This window comes from Pavona decussata, unplaced genomic scaffold (assembly GCF_977016875.1).
Source record: "Pavona decussata unplaced genomic scaffold, jaPavDecu1.1 SCAFFOLD_158, whole genome shotgun sequence".
NCBI classification, from domain to species: domain Eukaryota; kingdom Metazoa; phylum Cnidaria; class Anthozoa; order Scleractinia; family Agariciidae; genus Pavona; species Pavona decussata.
The window spans coordinates 111,845-125,974 of NW_028145570.1; the positions used below are offsets into that span (position 1 = coordinate 111,845).

At 39.0% G+C, this 14,130-nt stretch overlaps 1 protein-coding gene across 3 annotated transcripts in view; it reads left to right on the top strand.

The window, feature by feature from the left end:
• LOC146464951 (microfibril-associated glycoprotein 4-like) overlaps window positions 1-9,280 on the top strand; it is a 22,419-nt gene extending 13,139 nt beyond the window's left edge. The window contains exons 2-5 of one of the 3 annotated variants that reach the window (XM_085129093.1): window positions 3,183-3,500; window positions 5,306-5,420; window positions 5,806-6,226; window positions 8,718-9,280. In XM_085129093.1, coding sequence (XP_084985219.1) covers window positions 3,183-3,500; window positions 5,306-5,420; window positions 5,806-6,226; window positions 8,718-8,949 — 1,086 coding nt within the window. In that variant the 3' untranslated portion in view covers window positions 8,950-9,280. Of the gene's footprint in view, window positions 1-3,117; window positions 3,501-5,305; window positions 5,421-5,805; window positions 6,227-8,717 lie in introns of those variants that run through there. The other 2 variants (XM_085129092.1, XM_085129094.1) reach the window with 2 other exon arrangements.
• Window positions 9,281-14,130: the final 4,850 nt, after the last annotated feature.

A 14,130-nucleotide genomic window follows, 5' to 3' on the forward strand; every position in this document is an offset into this window, starting at 1 on the left:
GGTCGTCAATGACAGCTCAAATCAAAGACAAAGTCAGCTTCTGCCATATTTGTAACGCTTTTCGCAACCAGCAGCAGAAAGAGTCGTTGCATCCACATAACATACCAGGATTACCACGGCAAATAGTCGGGACTGACCGATTTGAATATGCAGCCCACAAAGTACTTTGAAATGGAGCTACTTCACCAGAAAACTGCCACAGACAGATCATCTCAGTTCCGAATGATCAGCCCATGCACCCACCGCTGCGTGATCCTGTTGTTCCAACATTTCATGACTCACCCAGGAGTCCACATTTTCCTGAAACTGACCAACCGACATCCACAGAAGCAGAAGTACCAATCAAACTCACAGCAGATGCACACAGGTCATCCATTACAACAAGATCTGGAGGGCAAATTAAAAAGAAAGAAATACTCATTGAATCCTGTTAGAAGGGAGATGTTGTAATGTTATTGACCAGTGACCCAACGGGATTCTGGGTTCCTGACTGTTTTCTCGGCCCACCTCGCAGATTGTTGGTGGCCATCTATGAGTTCAGTGCGAGAGCACGTGTTGGACAGTTTTCACTTCGATTATTTCTTGAGAGTGTTTAAAGTTAAGGTTTAGAACTGTGTTACAGGCAGATTTACAACACTTATCAAATTGCTCTGACGAAGGGCTATTGCTCGAAAAGTCAGGACTTAAATCTCTTTACGCTGGTCAATCTACCTTATCAAAATTCGCTGACGAAGGGCTAACGCTCGAAACGTCAGCACTTGAATCTCTTTACCTCCATACATTTATTTGTCCGCAGACATTTTCTTTTCTGAGAAACGAACAGTTTTCTGAGCGCGAAACTGTAAAGTTCGACGAACAGCCAATGAGCAGGGAAAATTTCCGTACTTGTTTTCGAGCCAATTTTAAAATCCGAGTATGAATATTTAATCTTAATATTGTGCATCATTCAAATGTTTATTGTGTATCATTTAAATGTTTGTGCGCAGAGGATGTGGAATAAAAGTGCGGGTATTATTTTGTTTTATTATACATTGTAGTTCGTTAGTGTTTATGTCGCGCAATAAGAGGTGCTCGTCTCTTCAGCTCTTCCATTTTAGTGCTAGGAGCTTCGAGGAACGAATCATGTCCAACTTGAATAATACCCGTTCACCTGCATAATTTTAAAATCAATCATTTGTCAATTTGCTTGTTTTGGGACATTTTCAGTGAGTTCCAGCATCGACTTCGACAAGTACGTTTATATTTCCGTGTTTTTCAGCGGCAAAACTTTCATCCCCGTTAGGAACTCTTTCATTAATCTGGTTAAAGTCCTTAGTTTCATCAAGACGATATCATCAGATATTTACCAGTTTTTATTAAGGGCAGTTGCATCTGGTGACGCAAATTGACCAACGAAAGACATTTGCTGTGTTACAAGGTATAATTATATAATAGGTGGCATGACATTTGTAATAAAATAAAGTCATATGTCATTCTATATCTAATAATATACATACAAAAATTGCTGCAATCTGATTGGTGGGGCATCTCAATTCATCCTAAATATAGTGCAAAAATGTGAAATTGGGTGCAGAAAGTTGAAATTACTGCAAAAATGTGAAATTAAAATGATTGACTTTTACACAAAATGGCGAACAGGTTTGAAGAGAGTAACACTTAAAGGAAAATGCAAAGAAACTCAACAAAGCATAAACACGATAGCTAAGAGTTTGGAGGTCTTGGACAGCACACTAGGGCTACGACCAAAATATTGAAAACTATGAACCGAATTCTCGAAGATTTTCACGCAACAGAGCGAAAAAAGAAGGGTAGACTATACGAGCATGAGAGTCTTCGCACTGCAATTGAACGTTACCGAAGAAGGCAAGGTTACAAATGCTCCATAATTAGAGGTCAAGAGCAAAAAAGTTCGAAGCAAGTTCTTCATGGTTAACCTCGGCTATTGCGACAACAAGGTAAGCTTAAACTCAGTTAAAGTCAAGCGACCGAACAAGTGTCGGAAGTCTGATAAACACTGTATTAAATGAGCTGTGGAAAAGCTAAAGGCTTTGAAGCACAAGTCCTGGTACAAACTGTTTGGTGGCTGACCTGACTCAACTGGCCTAGAGCATCGTGTTGAAGATTTCCATGTCGGCTTGGACGAAAACAAACGTTGAATTCAGTGATAAACGCCCGTCCGGACTGTCTGCAAAGCCCCGGCTCCTGAAACTGATCCAGTCAGTTCGAAAATATGCCGAGGACGGTGATTGACTTCAGACTTCTTCTAACCGTGATTGACTTAAAATTTTACTTTGTGTTTTGAAAACTTGCTCTTTTAGAGTGATGGTATTTTTAGCATGTTTTCCGTACGTATGTATATCAATCAAACTTATCATTTTTGAAACCAATCAAATACATGTAGGCGGAGAATTAACTGACCGACAAGAAATAAACAAAAGCTCATTGAAGTATTTGTATGTATAATATTAACAAGTAATCACGTGATTTTTCTCGTGCAATTTAGAATCAATAAGCACTTGTCACATTTAAAAGACCGCAAATTACACTCGCCCTGCGTGCTCGTGCAATTTTGTTAGCCTTTTAAAATTTTACTCGTGCTCATTTATTCCAAATTGCACTCAAAATCATGTGATTACCTATACATATTGCACAAGTACATATCCGACATGGAGGTGGAAAAATTTGCAATTTCTGAACTTTCCGAGAGACCTTCCCGAGATAAATTATGGAGTGTGACTCTGTATCTCAGTTAGGGACAGTTAATAAAATACAGAGGGTATGAGTTTCTCTTAAAGTTATTGCGGGCTGCCACAGCTAAAAATATCATTAATTTATCGCGATAATGAATAACGTGCTAAAATAGGAAATGAATAATAAATCAGTTAGGGCTGTAAAGTGATGTAGATAAAAGTAGTGAACACCACTCGTATAGGAAGGGGCAAAAAAAACCCAATGGATATTGATATTTTGATCCAAATTATGTAGACGTGCTACAATAAATTGTAAATTTAAACGCCCAAACGCGTGAAATGTGAGAGTCTTGCGTTTATTTTCAAGGTTATTGGGTCTTCCTTTGTTTCTCGTTAATTATTTAAAGGTTGAAAACCCTGTAATACTTCATATGACGCATGTTTGCAAACGGTTAATTAGTTTTGTTCCTCTGTTAACAGCAAACAGCAAAGATGTATCTTTACTGGTTAATGTTCTATGGTACGGCTGTTTACGCCATCTGTCGCATTACACATCCAGACTTCGAAGCAGTCAACTTTGCCAAAGCTTTACGTGGAAAAAAGCTCAATGGGAGTGTATTCCAAGAGATATCAGTGGATTCTGAAGTCTCTTGCCAATTTGCGTGTGTCAAAGACACCCGTTGTTTGTCTTACAACTTTGGTTCAATGAACGAAGGAGACAACTTCACCTGCCAGTTGAGTGACTCTGATCGATTTACAAGTCATAAGAACTTTATAGAAGATTATAAAATGCTGTACAGAGGGACAGAGGTAAATTTTCTTTGAAAACTCGAGAATAATATTAACTGTACTAAGCCTTTCCCGAAGGCGTGGGCAGAGACTAAACCTGAGTTTTTCCGTCAAACATAAGTTAAAGATGTGTTTCATTCATCGTTTTAAAACTTAAAAAGCGTTTTTTTTCCTTTTCCTATTTTCCGCCTATCGGATATTCTTTGATATTAGTAGCTTGTTGTGACGATGAAAGACTACCCCTTAAAATTAAAATTCCACGTAAAGTGATCCGAAGGAAAAAAATAGTTCGAGATAAGACTGAATGTCAAATTTGCAAACGAATTAATTTCGCGAGTGTGGAATTCTTGTATCTTATCAAAGAATACTATGCTTATGATTTGACAGTCATTTGTAGGAAAAACATATCCAAATGTTGAAAAATGACTCCTGATAGCGAGAACTAACTGGAACTGCCAGTTACAGCAAACTTCTACTCAAAATAAGCCAAGTCACAAAAGGGCAACTGTTCATTCTTTGAAGCCTGTTCCTTCTCATTAAAGGAGAAACTTTTAACGGAACTTTAAGTAGCTATGTCTAACTGAGACGCAGAAACTCTCCTAGAAAGCAACCTGATGTAATTTAAAACCAATTTTTTGAAAATAATTACCGTCAACTTATTTGATTCAAAATGCGCTTATTTCGATTATATTTTTGAGATTTTATCTTTTTAGATTTACTTTTTTGGGGATTAATGATAAAAAAAAACACTGGTTTCATTTTTGCTCCCACTGCTAAAATGTTGCAGCTTCTCATCTTCATGAAATCGATCTAGAATGGCTAACATTCTCAGGAACAACGAGCAACGACTGCGCATTTACCATTAACAAATATCTTTGAAGTCTTCTTCGGAGTTATTAAACATTAAGCTCTCCATATGAGCCCAGTCAACAGTTCAGAACAGGTTTCCAAGATCTTGCCTCAGCAATATTTTCTTTGTAAAAGTTTTGACGTGTTCACATCTGAACATCCCAACCCGGATACTCAAACGAATTAAGAATGGCCTATAGGTAAATCCTTTAATTCTACTGTAATAAACAAAATTACCACCAAGAAATGTGAGACGAGATCGCAACAATTTATGTGGACGAAAATTTTAATAGCCACCCCACGGACCTCGCTAATACGAATACCTGCTGTACCACCTGCAAGTTTTCAAAACAAGTTATTCAGGATGCACTCTATTAGGGATATTCTAACTGTTCTTATTCCGGTTTAGGAATAACAGAATACTCGGATTTTCAATTTCGAAAAGAACGCTCCTAAAATCTGGAAACGGAATACCCATGGCGGTGACCTGACTACTTTGTCTCCGCGCGAGCGGCCGCGTAGGATTTCCCGCTAAAATTTTCCAAAAGAACGCGTATTCTGTGTACTCTGGGTAAACCGTATTCCTTTCATTCTGTTCATCCTGCTATCGGGAGCAGAATGAACAGAATGATATTCCGTTCATTCCGAAAAACGGAATAGCTCCAAAAAGAACACAAATACCGTCTATTCCGAGTATTCGTATTCTGGAATACCCCCAAACGCGCCTTTAGGCTCACGAATGCTAGGTTTTGGGAACTGAGTTGATCAGTAGGTTCATTTGGCCAACGTAAAGAGATTCGTGTGCTCGAAACGTCAGCATTCAAATCTGTTTACAGTGGTCAAATTATCTTATCATCTCCGTTAAAACCGTGCGTTTCCACTTCCCAACATACACAACACCACAGCTTCTTTAGGGACTAACTTCTTGTCTATATTTATTGGGGCTCAGTTGAGGCTATTTTTTAATATGACAACAGAGCATCTGTGAGTCTGACAGAACGCCTTGTGGTGACAAAGGAATCTGCATCCCTAAATATAATGAAGACAGATTTCACTGCAAATGTGACACCGGTTATACAGGATTACCATGCGGTAAGTCATGAAAATTACGCTCAAAAAAGTTTCCCTAGAGGTCTATCAAAAAATGTCTATGTCATCAAGATGGCGTGCGAATTGTCTCATAATTTCCAGACGTTGACAATCCGTCATTAAATATGTGTGAATTTTTAAAAGATTCACAAAAACTACAAAAATTGACCGAGTAGAAAGATACTGAACTTATCTAAAACTCTTACCACAGTGGAATGAAAATTCACAACGAAACAAAACTCAAAATAATCAACCTGTCAAAATAGTGTTGCTATGACAACACCATTTTTTTTTTGAAAAGCTGACACAAAAATATACCCAGATATATTTCAGACAAAGTCACAAGTTTGGTGGACACCAGGGGTAATCCCTAAATTCCAATTTCAAGTTCCAGAGCCAATTAAAAGCTGCTCTCAGCTTCTCCAAACTGGAATTAATTCCAGTGGCGTGTACACCATCATTCCAGATGGCGGCAAACCGATCCGAGTGCGGTGTGATATGACCACGGCCGGTGGTGCTTGGACCGTTTTTCAGAGACGTTTGAACGGCTCGGTTGATTTTTTCCGCGGTTGGACCTCCTACAAAAATGGGTTTGGAAATCTGGGCGGCGAGTTCTGGCTTGGAAACGACAAACTCCATCGTTTGACAGCCGGTGATAACATGACACTGAGAATTGATCTGGAAGACTTTGATGGGAATATCACTTACGCCGAATACACAACTTTCAAGGTGGCAGACGAGGGTGACAAATACCAGCTTTTGATTGGAGGATACAGTGGTACGGCTGGTGATTCATTGCAAAGGCACAAGTAAGACAAACAACCCAGTCAAGTTGATATCGAATGTTAAATAATTGGAGAAGTCTAATTTGCCATCGTAAAATATCAAATCATTTCAGAATAAACTTTACCTAAAGTGTTTTATGGCAATGCGACTGATACTGGCCGATCATAGGAATTTTAAGATAGGAGGACAGGCTTGTGTGAAATTAATTATGTGCATAATTTCAGATTTTTTATGTGGTGGGAAAAATTGATCATGTGATCTAGAACCATCGAAAACAATCTGAAGAGCATCGTATTTGTGTGCAGAGTGTAGATCATCAAAATTTTGAGGTGAATTTCTGTTGATACGAAAATTTCCAATGTATGAAATTGACTGAACAAATTATAGAATTTTAACTTGTCGAAAATGTGAAGAAATATAATGGAATGGAAGAAAAAATGCTAAGAAATCAAATAACAGGCTGTACAGGCCCGCAAATGATCCCCGGACCGGAAATGATCCCCAAATTGAACTGCAAATGATCCCCGATCGCCTCACCTGAAATGTGCACGAATTGTACGAAATTCGTCATTAGTTTTCAAATAGGGTGAACAATACGAAACAAATTTTGACAGTGCAACTCAAAAATACTTAACTTGAACAGGCCAACTTACTCGAATGGGAAAGTCTCTTCAGAGAGTACCACAATTTCGTAAGCACTGATGCCGAGTAAGCTTTACCCGAAGTAACCCAGCCATTCCCATCCCGAACGCATTCACTTTAGAGAATTCGGAATCATAGTGGGTAGAAGACGCACCTTCGACGGATGTCCATTATATTACCCGCGAGTGAGGTGATCATGTTGCCTTATCAGGTCTGGTGAACATTTTCGATATTCCGGTTGCTGCTGTGTCTAGCTAAGGAGAAGGCTTATCTATAATCTACCCAAGTAACCATAGACAAGAAGAAGCTGATTTCGACAGCATTCCTTTGGTGGGCCATGGAGCTCATCAAAGCACCTTCCATAGCCTTCAGCAAATGGGCGCAAAAATAACAGATGTACTCGAAGAATTAAAATTGAAGTATGGAGAAGGGCGAATTACTGAAGATCAAATTTGCCTAAAAATGCAGGGAAAAATTGACAGCTATTCTCAAGGCGTCTATGAGGAGGACAATGGTCTTCTGCAAGTCTATGCCGACGACAGTGTGTTTTGTAAAAAAAAATTAAAGAAAGACTGGCAGTCCAATCAGCGGCAAAACGAAAACGAAAGACAAAATCAACATATTACACGATAACGTATTAGACGACCGAGGCTAAAAAGTTATGCTTAAGACGAAGATCCGATTAAGAACAAAGGCGACGATAGTGGGCGAGATTTGACCGCCATCTGAAGCGAATTGACCGATTCTCCTTCCTTTTTCGAAAAACAAAAAAAATCTAGCGAAAGTCTTAACTGACCTGCTCTTTAATTTTTAATTTGGAAGAGTTTCGTACAATTCTTGCACATTTTAGGCACTGTAATGGATAAGTAAATCATATACATGCATGTTACAGTTTATAGGTAAATTGTTCTGCTGTACTGTGTTGCTATATTATAATTTTTAAAGTTGTGAAATTTGTATGCAGATAGTTTAAATATAACACTGGAGTATAAAAAAAAATGAAGTTAAAATCCACTGTCCAAATTTGAATCCATTCCATTCTATATTGGCGAGGCGATCGAGGATCATTTGCGGTCCAATCTGGGGATCATTTCCCGTCCGGGATCATTTGCGGTTCAATTTGTGGATCATTACCGGTCCTGGGATCATTTGCGGGCCGGAATCATTTGCAGGCCTGTATACAGGCTTTTCATTGATGGATACAACGACACAACTTGCTGGTAAGTAAGTCATAACCGGGAAGATAGCAAAGTAGGAAAGTAGCTAATATATTACTTATTATGTTCAAAGATGACTATGACACTCTCATCGTTTCAGTTTGAGCAGTTTTCAATTAAGTGTCGAAAGTAATTTCGCGTTTTGGTTGAAATTGTTAATAAAAACCGCGCCACTTTCTCAACCAATGGGAATCCAAATCAAAACCAATCGTGTTTTGGCCGCACGCGTTTCTCCGCGCTTGGCGCCAGTTACATGTATTTGCTTCGATTTTGCTTGGCTCGTTGTGTTGCTTTCATCTGTTGCGATTGGCCAGAGTTATTACTTTGGTTTTGTTTTTACGATATTCAATTGAAAACCGCTCTATACTGCGTTTCTTTTGCAATTAAAGTACTTGTTTCAATGCCTTTGGCATTTTAATCACAACATTACTATAATTCTAAGGTTTTTAAATAAATTTGATAAAATTGAACCACTTTTCGTCATGACATCGTTATTAGGTGTAGCGTAAATTAAACCTTCGAACTTTTTGTTTGTCTCAGTGTAACAACAAATTAGTTTTGTGTCGTCTTATAAAAGGACTGAAACGGGACTATCGCATCTTCGATAATTCTAGTTTTTCAAAGGTTGCTATGTTTATTGCTCTTCTCTTTTTAGCGGTATGCAGTTTTCTACCAAAGATCAAGATAACGATCAGGCCGGTTGGTCATGTGCTGTGCGGTTCAAAGGCGCTTGGTGGTACAACGCATGTCATGGGTCCAATCTTAACGCACAGTACCATGGCGGACAGCATGACTCGTATGCTGATGGGGTCAACTGGTCCTCCTTCAGAGGACATTACTATTCCTTGAAACGTGTTGAGATGAAGATAAGATCGAAAATTGCATGAAAACGAACCATCCTTGCATCATGTGAATTGTAAAATTTTCAGCTAAAACTGTGGGCCCCAAAATTGTGTCACGCACAAAATATGTCACACCTTGCACACCTTCTCGCCTGTTTCCTACATGTAACCCGCTAGCGTAGGTGCGGTTTTACGTAACGTAAAATTTATTTTAGTCTTTTATGTAGGTATACATACAGGTCACTTATGTTGTATTGTAAAACTCCCTGACGAAGTGTGCGTTAGTCACACGAAACGCGTAGGAGGAAATAAATCGTTTTACAACTGTAAGAGTTCGCAGACATGCTGCTCACTAGTTTTCTCTAAAAAATTAAAAAAGAAACCTTGCATCATATGAATTATAAACCTAACCGTAGAATCTAAAGTTTAGTTTGCATTAATACAGGTATAAAAGTGCTTTTGTGAACGAAGTTTAGTGCTAGTTTATTTTAGGCGTTGTCCTGTTACCCAAAGAAATGGAAGGCTATGCTTGTAGATAGGTTTGCTAAGGTTTGAACTGACGAAAAACAATTGATCAAAAACGAAAAACAATCGATAACAATCAGCCTGATTGGCTGATTGTTATCAATTTTCGTTACCAGTTGGCCTGTTAGTGTGTTTTGGCTTGTCCTATCACTCATAACCATCTGATACTCATCTGACGTCGAATCGCAAAGACGTTTACAAGACAGCATGAATTTAGGCGAATCGTATCATGAAGGTTTTTGGTAGTTTTTAGTCAGTAACAGTAGTTGCCTGGCGAGGCTGACTTTATAGTTCGACTGGTTCTCCTTGGAGGAACAGACTCAAGTAAGGAACGGTGGCAGGGTCGAGAATTTAATTTGTCAACCATGCCTTCTTGGCATGACTGCAACAGTAGGTCAGCTTGGTTATGGCTCAGCCAGGCAACTTTAACTTACAGTTGATGTGTGCGAGTGCGGTGCGAGCTGTAGACAAGGAAAGTGGTGGGGAGGGGGCTGTGTCTCTGGCTTTGACTGTGTGGGGATGGAGTGTGGGGAAGCAGTGATGGCGCAGTGGTGAGAGCACTCGCCTCCCACCAATGTGGCCCGGGTTCGATTCCCGGACTCGGTGTCATGTGGGTTGAGTTTGTTGTTGGTTCTCATCCTTCCTCCGAGAAGTGTTTTTTCCGTGTACTCCGGTTTTCCCCTCTCCTCAAACACGAACATTTTCAAATTCCAATTCGATCTGGATTATTGTCAAGCACTTTATCATGGGCCTCTGGCTCGGGTGATTAGGCAAGCACTCCCCGTGTTATTGACACGAAATAAATTACTTTAAAATGCCAAAAAGAAGATATTTGGTGTTTCGACAATTCGGAATCAAGCTAGTACGGTATTCAACACTGTTCTGCAGGAGTCCATTTTCAAGGTTCCGAGCCCGGTTATCATTTTATACTATGTGCGCTATTTTTGTAAGAAGGGATTCAGTCTTTGCGGTTTATTTTTAAAGTGTCAACAGTTTACTTTTAAACGAACGGGCAACCTTTTCTTGCACCCTTGTAGAACAACAAACGTCCCGTTGCAAGTAACGATTGTTTGTCGCTCGTATAACCAGCTCCGCGAGCAACAAATTTCATGTTGCAAAGAGTAACGCGTCTACCTTCTGCAACATGAAAAATTTGTTGCGCACGGAGGTGGTAATAAGGACAACAAACAATCGCAACTTGCAACATTTTTTGCGCGACAACTTGTATTACTTGGCCTTTAACATGTTATGTTACACTTTTTGGCGACTTTGTACTAAAAATTGGCAATTATTGATAAGGAAAAGTAAAAGAAAATAGACACCGTATTGCCAAAAATTCGTACTGGGTCCGGCAAGGGGCCCCAGATTTACTAATTCAAGTCTAAGTTCCATGATTCAAATGCAGAAGTTTTAATTTTCTTGTTAGCAATTCTAAAAGAACACATCTAATTACAAAGCATACTGACACTTACTGATACCCAAACAAACACATGTGAGACTTTACTAAACAGTTACGTTAAAGAAGGTTTTAAGTAACTTTAATTTTTCACTCCTTCCGTTGTTACTTATGGGTTCAGTACGGTTGCTAACACATCAAAACTTTGTACTATACATGTCAATGGATAATATTATTTACTTTATGTTACAAAGAAGATGTTTATGTAGATTATTATAGAAAGCGGTTTTGAATTGAGTGTCGAAAGTAATTTCGCGTTTGCTTTGGTTTTGCATTACTACACTCTATGATTGGTTAACAAAACCAGTTACATGTATTTGCTTCGAATTCTGATTGGCTCGTTGCGTTGTTTTTATCTGTTGCGATTGGCCAGAGTAATTACTTTGGTTTTGGTTTTACGACACTCTAGTCGCGATAACACATCAGAATGAAAAGAACAAATTCTCCTACCTTGTCCCCATACTTTTCTTATAAAAGTACTGGGGAGAAGTTATTAATTAAAAATATCAAGAAAATTAACCTTGGGTAATCATATCCTCAATTCTCATGACCTCAGGGGTTGAATAAGCATCGATATTAGAAGGAAAAACTTGATGTTTATCGTTATTAACCACATTCACTTACTTGGATTCGTTGACATTGCTTTAAATCAGAATCTGTTTCCTTCCAAAGGAAAATTTCCTGCAAGCAGATACTATTATGTTAGTAAAAGCATGCTTCATCAGAGTAATCTATTCAGTAAACTGATTATTGCGTTCGACGAAGGAAGAACGCTTCCTAATCTTCTGGGTGCCCTGTGCACACAAGCGAAAGTAGAATGAAAAGTAAGTAGGTAAGTAAGTAAGTAAGTAAGTAAGTAAGTAAGTAAGTAAGTGAGTGAGTGAGTGAGTGAGTGAGTGAGTGAGTGAGTGAGTGAGTGAGTGAGTGAGTGAGTGAGTGAGTGAGTGAGTGAGTGAGTGAGTGAGTGAGTGAGTGGGTGGGTGGGTGAGTGAGTGAGTGAGTGGGTGAGTGTGTGAGTGAGTGAGTGAGTGAGTGAGTGAGTGAGTGAGTGAGTAGGTAGGTAGGTAGGTAGGTAGGTAAGTAGGTAGGTAGGTAGGTAGGTAGGTAGGTAGGTAGGTAGGTGGGTAGGTAGGTAGGTAGGTAGGTAGGTAGGTAGGTAGGTAGGTAGGTAGGTAGTTAGGTAAGTGAGTAGGTGAGTGAGTAAGTAAGTAAGTAAGTAAGTAAGAAAGTTTTTTTTTTTTTTTAAAGTGAAACTCTACTTAGCTTAAAGCTACTTAACAACTACTCTTGGTTGATTTATAATAAAAAGATTAATGAACTATATGCCAGATATTATATAAGCTTGATTGCTTTTTTATTATTTTTTTTGGTCAAAATTCAAACACTTTGCTCCTTTCAAGCGCACGCTGCAACGCAACCGCATGGTCCAACTAGCTTTTTTCCCTCCGTTCTCGTCGTTTAAGGTCTCTACTATCGTCTCGTTGCCGTTGTAGTTGAGATTTACAAAGAAAGTTTAGAAACCGTCAGTGAAATTTAACCCTTAATAGGACGTATAAACTATCCAGACTAGAAACGTTTTAGTTTTACACCTCCGTTTTGTTTTGTTTGTTTGCTTTGAAATTAATAAATCTGTCCAAGTTAATGCATTTTCACACACTCTGCATTTTTCACACTCTGCACCCCTCGTTTTCCATCCAACCGGTAAAAATATGTCCACTTTAGAGAGTAATACTCCGTTATCACGCACCGCCATCTTGGATTGATTAGTGCCGCACCGAAACGAGGCTGGACGGGCATGCCTTACGACATGTTTGTTAGTCATTATGGCGAAGGGAGTGTGTTCTTCTGCGTGGTTGAAATGTCTCAGCACTATTCCATATTTTGACTCAACGTGCATCGAGAAATGGCTTGAGAAGGACGGGAAAGTCCCAAGGAAAGTGATGACTCGCGGTTACAGAAATTTCTGCGATGGCTATATCCTTATCCTTTTTGTATTTGAGGAATAATGCACAAATCAGCAAATATATGTCAAGTTTGCTTTCTTGTGTTTTTGTTCATTCGCTTCAGTTTTATCAAAATGCTGACCAAAGAGATTAAAAATAGTGTTTGACTTAAAATACACACTGCAAAGCAGGTATTGAGCCCTTTTCTAATCTACCTTGTACGTCAGGTCGTGCAACTGTGAGATAGGAACAGGGCTATGCAACCATACAATCGGGCTGCTCTACAATAAGTGCACTTTTACGGCCGAATGGATTTTTGGTATCTATTTCCTTTTTTATGTCTTATTTTTACTTTTCAAAGAGCCGCTTTTTGCTTTCAGATTTTCTTTTTCATAACCCTGGTTCTATTTCCCGTTTTCCGTCTTTGATTTCTTATTTCTGCGTGATGTTTTACATTTCGGAATTTCAAACTGTACATTCAGCTTTTCGATCGTGGCTTTCACGCTTCATTCTTTCAGCGCATTGAGTTGGCTTTTCAATTTTCCTTTTTGCAAACTAAATTGAGTCTTCCGTCTTGGCGAATTTCTTATGCTTGATTATTTTTTGGGGGGGGGGAGTGTAAATTGCAAATTTCGTTTTTCGATTTTCACCTTTCAATCAATTCTCGGCCCATGGTTGACAGCTAATAATATGATTTTTAATCTTTCGGCTTTAACAGTTTAAGCAGTCAGACATTTTGGAATGCAAAGGGTTGTTGGTTTCAGATATCAGTCTTTGATTTTCAGACCCCCAGCATTTCCATGTAACTTAACTTAAAGCTTTTCCTTCGCTCAGCGAAGAACTTTTTCCTTTTTATTTGGACTTCAACACAAATTTGATCAGAATTTGGCTCACAGCGCTCTGGTTCTCCAACGTTAAAACCTGACGCTTGGTAAAATTAGGATTCTGTGCTGGACTACAAATTGAGGACAGTGGACAGATAAAGCAGAGAGCATTTCTTCAGCTCAGCCTAATTTTCTTGTATTTTTGAGTAGTTGGAACTGTAAATCGACGCTGAAGCCTTTTCTCTTCCATGTAATTAGGTCGATAAGTTATTAAACATGTGACAAAACGCTAACAGAGGCCCTACAAAACTGGGGTGGGTGGGGGATGCATAGTTAAATTATTATTGCAGAGGGTTGTGCAATTTTCTCAAAAAACCATTCCGGGGAATGCAATTTCCTTGCACTATTTTTTTTTTTTGGCTCTACCACCCTCCCGCTTATCTCCCCCTACCCACCCACCACCGGGAGATAAAAGACG